Genomic DNA, 5,919 nt, shown 5'->3' with positions numbered 1-5,919 from the left:
AGCTCGTGGAACAACTGTTGGGAGTTAGAATCATCGATTTCTACATCCCTTTATCCTTACTTTGTAGTTCAATTATGCAGAATACTTTGCATATTGTTACTATGAGTATGAGTACCTAAACTCCTAATCTAGGTTTTTGATGGAACTTATTAGAGGATGATTTTCTTGTTACATTAATATAGATCGGCCGTAGTATTCTCTCTATTTGTTCAACTATATGCGTATTGTTGTTGATTGAAGGGCCCTCAATTAACTGTTCCTATTTAATATGTATTACTCGGGAGAGAGTGCATATTTAGGTAGTTGTTGAACAACATCACTCCTAACGTATATAAGGGATCAATACAACGGGTTTAAAGGTGGGATTAGGGATACCGAAACCTTAGTGCAATCTGAGTGAGTTATACTTAAAGCTAGCTAGTGTAATTCGGGAGAATATGTCTAGTATATTGTGGTAATTACTCGGGGGAGAGTTACGACAGTCAGAGTGCTCATGATTGATAGAGAAGACTTATGCAAATTTATAGAAAACGTAGCGAAAAGGATTCCGACAATAGGGGAAATCGGAACCTTAGATCATTCCAATTATTGCCTACAACCCGTTCGTAGTTAGTTCTTATTTATTGCATTTTTATTACGTAATATTTAGTTAGTAAACATCCAAGTTGTTACTCAAATATTTCTGAAGATTGATTGCGTGAATTTGTGCGAGTCTAGAAGCTGAGGTTAATTGGTTAAATTCCCTGTGGGATTCGACTCCGGACTTATTAATCGGAATATATTTGCAATGACCGCTAAGTCCTTTTTATAATACATAGTTGGGCGTGATCAAATTTTGACGTCGTTGCTAGGAATTAACAGTGTTATTAATTGCAGCTAAAAGAAGTGCTAGAATTCTTAGTGTAGTCAATTTTCTTCAATTTAAACTAAATATATTGAAATCCTAACGTTTGTAGTCTTGGGTATTACAGGTGGATGCCTAGAAACTCCTCAAGAACTGGTGAGTTGTTCGAAGCATTATCAGATCCTGAGAAAGTTTTGAAGGCATTGAATCGTGCAAACAAGAATGGCAAACAACAACAGAACTCAACAGAACAAATCAAACTAGACATGGAAGACGGAGTAGATAATCCAAACAACAGAAATAACGTGAATGACCCGAACAATCAGGGTGTGGTGCCTCTTATGCTAGAAGCAACATTGTATGATTGGGCACAACCCACCACCGACAACCTAGTAACCGTAATTGCAATCCCTCATATACAAGCAGAATCATTTCAAATCACAAACAACATACTACACTTGTTGCAAAACAAGGGATTGTTCTCAGGGTCATACGTTGAAGATCTTCAAAAACATCTAAAGAATTTCATGTCGATATGTGTCACGCAAAGGCAACCTAATGTGACACCGGAAGCAATAAAGCTGTTGTTGCTTCCATTCTTGGTGACGGGAGAGGCTCAAACTTGGCTTAATTCACCCCCATAAACTCCATCACTACTTGGGAGGAATTAGTCAAGTAATTTGTGAAGAAGTTCTACCCATCCAATAAGACTACTAAACAAATTGATGAGATATTGAGCTTCAGGAAGAAACCAATAGAAACATTACAAGAAACGTGGGAGAGGTTCAAGGGTATGTTGGTTAGGTGCCCATATCATGGCATTCCGGAGCAGATATTGGGGCAGAGGTTTTACATGGTATTGGCAGACAGCTTAAAGGCCAATGTTGATGCTTCAGCAGGTGGAGCATTTTTTAGCAAAATGTTCAGAGAAAGTAAGATCCTACTTGATAAGATGGCCCAAAACTCAGGATGGATGACAAGAGACTCTACAATCACTCATGTAGTTCATTCATTAGCTTTGGACCCAAATAACTCCATAGCTGAAAATATGGCCACTCTAGTGACGCAAATGGGTATCCTCACCAAAAAGATAAATGAGTGAGGCCAGAAGCAGCAGGTACACACAGTTGATGCAACTAATGAGAGCTTATGTACACCATTAATTAACCAACCATATGTTTTCTCGTGGAGTGCGGAAGGTGAAAACCAGCAATATCAGGAAAATATGAACTATGTGGCCAACTATGGGGGACATAGGCAAGGTGGTCAGAATTGGGGATAACAGAATTAACAATATAGACTAGTACAGCAGCAGTACAACAACAACAACATTCCTAGAGCTATGTGACCACAGGGTCAAGTAGTGCCTTACCAAAGGCAACAGGGTTACAACCAGCAAAATCAGCAGTTGGATTATCAACAACCACAACAACAACAAATTCTGAGACAAGATGATGGGTTTGCTAAACTTAAGGGAATGCTGAATAACAGTTACAGAATGTTGTAGAAAATGATTGGGATCACTGAAAAATTAATTGAGAGAGTAGACTCACATGAATCAGCAATAAAGGGTATTGAGGTTCAACTAGGACAGATTTCAATGGCTTTAAATAATCGTCCCCAAGGAACGTTTCCTGCAGACACATAAATCAATCCAAAAGAGCAGGGCCCGTAACAACTTATGGCAGTGAGTCTACGAAATGGTAGAGACCTAGATCTAGAGCAAGAAATGGCTCGTGAAAGCCGACCTACTGAAACACTTGTGCCAGTACCCATTGAGATAGATGATTCAACAGGGTTAACTAAGGTGACGATACAAAATACACAAAAGAACACCAGCAAAGAAAAAGAGGTTGCAAAAAAGACTGAGATGTCACAAGAGACGATAGTAGAAGTAGTGCCTGAGCAAGAAAAAAATCAAGTCATAAGGAAGAAGCGACCTCCAGTACCATTCCCACAGAGATTGGCCAAGTATCAGAAAGATGAGCAGTATAAGAAATTCTTGGAGATGTTGAGGCAAATTCAGGTAAACATTCCATTGATTGACACCTTAAAGGAAATGCCTGGTTATGGAAAAATGATGAAGGACTTAATGTCTCGTAAGTTCGACTTTCAAGACTTAGCACGGTTACATTGACTCAGACATGTAGTGCTGTTGTGACGAGACCCATAGCTGAGAAGCTATTTGACCCAGAGAGTTTCACAATCCCATGCATAATAGGCAACTATGCGTTTGATAAGGCATATTGTGATTTGGGGACAAGCATAAACCTGATGCCCCTGGCTATCTACAAAAGGTTAGGCATTGGAAGAGCTAGACCCACGTTCATGTTACTATAGCTAGCTGACCGGACAGTATAGAGGCCCTCTGGTATTCTTGATGATGTATTAGTACAGGTTGGGAAGTTTGTGTTCCCGGTAGATTTTGTCATTCTTGACTATTGGGTTGACGAGAAAACTCCCATAATTTTGGAAAGACCATTCTTGGCCACTAGGAGAGCTTTAATTGACTGTGAAATAGGAAAGCTCAAAATGAGATCAAATGATGAAGAAATAACATTCAATGTACAGAAATCTATGCGGAGACCAAGTGAATTTGCTAACTGCTCTCTAATAGAAGCCATGGATGTAATTTTGGAGGAGGAATATGAGACATTGAACACTAAAGACTCTCTAGCAGCCTGTCTCATGAACTTAGACGAAGCAAACGGAGAAGACTTGGCGGAGTGGGTACTTGCTCTTGAAGTTCAAGGTTTTTGGAGAAGGGAGCTCGAATTTGAGCCTTTGCACTTAGAAGAAAAGAAACCTCCTCCAGCTAAGCTGTCGATAGAAGAACCACCAAAGTTGGAACTGAAGCCCTTATCACCTCATCTCATGTATGCTTTCTTGGGACCTAACTCAACTTTACCTGTTATTATCTCATCTAGTTTGTTAGATGTGCAGGCAGAACAACTTTTGCAGGTATTTATGGAGTGCAAAACTACAATTGGTTGGACCATTGCAGACATTAAGGGTATCAGCTCGACCTTCTGTATGTATAAGATTTTACTGAAAGATGGGCACAAACCTTCTAGAGAACATCAAAGAAGGCTAAACGCAACATGAAAGAAATGGTAAAGAAAGAAGTGATTAAGTGGTTAGATGCGGGAATCATATTCCCTATCTCTGACAACAACTGGGTTAGCCCAGTTTAGTGTATGCCAAAAAATGGCGGTATGATGGTAGTGAAAAATGAGAAGAACGAGTTGATCTCAACACGAACAGTCACATGTTGGCGAAACTATATGGATTACAGAAATTTGAACATGGCTACCTAGAAAGACCACTTCCCACTGCCATTCATTGATCAGATGCTAGATAGATTGACAGGGAGGTCCCACTTTTGCCTTCTAGATGAGTACTCGGGGTATAATCAGATTTCTATTGCTCCGGAGGACAGAAAGAAAACATCGTTCGCCTGCGCTTATGGAATCTATGCCTTTCGGAGAATATCATTTGGCCTATGCAACACACCTACCACATTCCAAAGGTGCATGATAGCCATCTTCACGGATATGGTAGAGGAAATAATAAAGGTTTTCATGGATGACTTCTCAGTGGTGGGGAACTCATTCGATGATTGCTTTATGAACTTGAGAAGAGTATTGAAGAGGTGTATCGAGACTAATATGGTACTCAATCGGGAAAAGTTCCATTTCATGATACATGAAGGTATAGTCTTGAGGCACATAGTGTCGAGTAAAAGCATTGAGGTAGATCGTGCAAAGGTTGATGTGATCGAAAATCTCCCACCACCCACTTCCGTCAAAGCAATCAGAAGTTTCCTTGGTCACACCGGTTTCTATAGGAGATATATAAAAGATTTTTCTAAAATTGCTAACCCCTTGTGTAAATTGCTTTAAAAAGATCGCCCTTTTGTTTTTTCTAATGACTGTAGGGTAGGGTTTGAGGAATTGAAGAAGAGACTGGTAACAACACCTATCATAGTTGCCCCTGACTGGGAGCATCCATTTGAGCTGATGTGTGATGCGAGTGACTATGATGTGGGAGCAGTTCTTGTTCAGCGAAAATACAAAGTCATGCATCCAATATACTACGCAAGTAGAACTCTGAGTTGTGCCCAGCTAAATTACACAGTGACCGAGAAGGAGATGATAGTAGTGGTGTTCGCATTTGACAAATTCAGGTCATACCTAATAGGCTCGAAGGTAATTGTTTATACTGACCATGATGCTCTCATGTACTTAATCGAGAAGAAGGAGTCAAAGCCACGCCTGATTCGATGGGTGATACTGCTGCAAGACTTGGAAATCCGTAACCGAAAGGGAATGGAGAACCAAGTGGCCGATCACTTGTCTGGTTGGAAGGAGCCAAGAAGAAGGTTGAGGTGGAAGAGATTGTGGAGACTTTCCCGGATGAACAACTATTAGCCATGAGTCTTGAGGTAGCACTATGGTATGCTGACATTGCAAAATACCTGGCGATCGGTATTGTTCCTTATGACCTTTCCTCTATCCAAAAGAAATATTTATTTCGTGATTGTCGCATGTATTATTGGGATGAGCCTTATCTGTTCAGGATTTGTGTTGATAACATGATCCAGAGATGTATCCTCGAGATAGACCAATCTTCTATTTTGTAGGCGTGTCACGCATCACTATATGGTGGCCATTTCGGGGGTGTAAGGACAACTATGAAAGTCTTGGAGTCGGGTTTTTACTGGCCGACATTGTTCAAAGATACACACTTATGGGTGAAGGGTTGTGATGAATGCCAACAAACCGGGAACATTTCCCGCCGACATAAGATGCCGATAAAACCAATTCAAGAGGTAAAGGTGTTTGATGTATGTGGAATCGATTTCATAGGGCATTTCATCAGCTCATATGGCAACAAGTACATACTCATCGATGTGGACTACGTGTCCAAATGGGTGGAGGCTGCAACTCTCCCTACAAATGATGTAACGAGTGTAATTGGTTTTTTGAGAAAGAACATATTCGCCCGATTTGGCACTCCAAGGGCAATAATCAGTGACGGAGGCACTTACTTCTATATAAGCCTTCGAGAAGTTG

At 40.5% G+C, this 5,919-nt stretch overlaps 1 protein-coding gene and 1 non-coding gene across 2 annotated transcripts; one reads left to right on the top strand and one right to left on the bottom strand.

The window, feature by feature from the left end:
- Positions 1-1,559: 1,559 nt before the first annotated feature.
- LOC138882062 (small nucleolar RNA R71) lies at positions 1,560-1,666 on the bottom strand. Its single transcript, XR_011403527.1, has one exon. It is a non-coding gene; the product is annotated as a small nucleolar RNA R71 (small nucleolar RNA).
- A 907-nt stretch (positions 1,667-2,573) lies between these two features.
- LOC138870160 (uncharacterized) lies at positions 2,574-3,949 on the top strand. The gene is made up of 2 exons (XM_070147921.1): positions 2,574-2,943; positions 3,237-3,949. Exons 1-2 carry the CDS (start codon positions 2,574-2,576, stop codon positions 3,947-3,949), a joined length of 1,083 nt encoding a protein of 360 aa, XP_070004022.1.
- Positions 3,950-5,919: the final 1,970 nt, after the last annotated feature.

Source organism: Nicotiana sylvestris, chromosome 1 (assembly GCF_000393655.2).
Source record: "Nicotiana sylvestris chromosome 1, ASM39365v2, whole genome shotgun sequence".
Lineage (NCBI taxonomy): Eukaryota > Viridiplantae > Streptophyta > Magnoliopsida > Solanales > Solanaceae > Nicotiana > Nicotiana sylvestris.
This window is presented reverse-complemented; position numbering and strand designations above follow the sequence as displayed.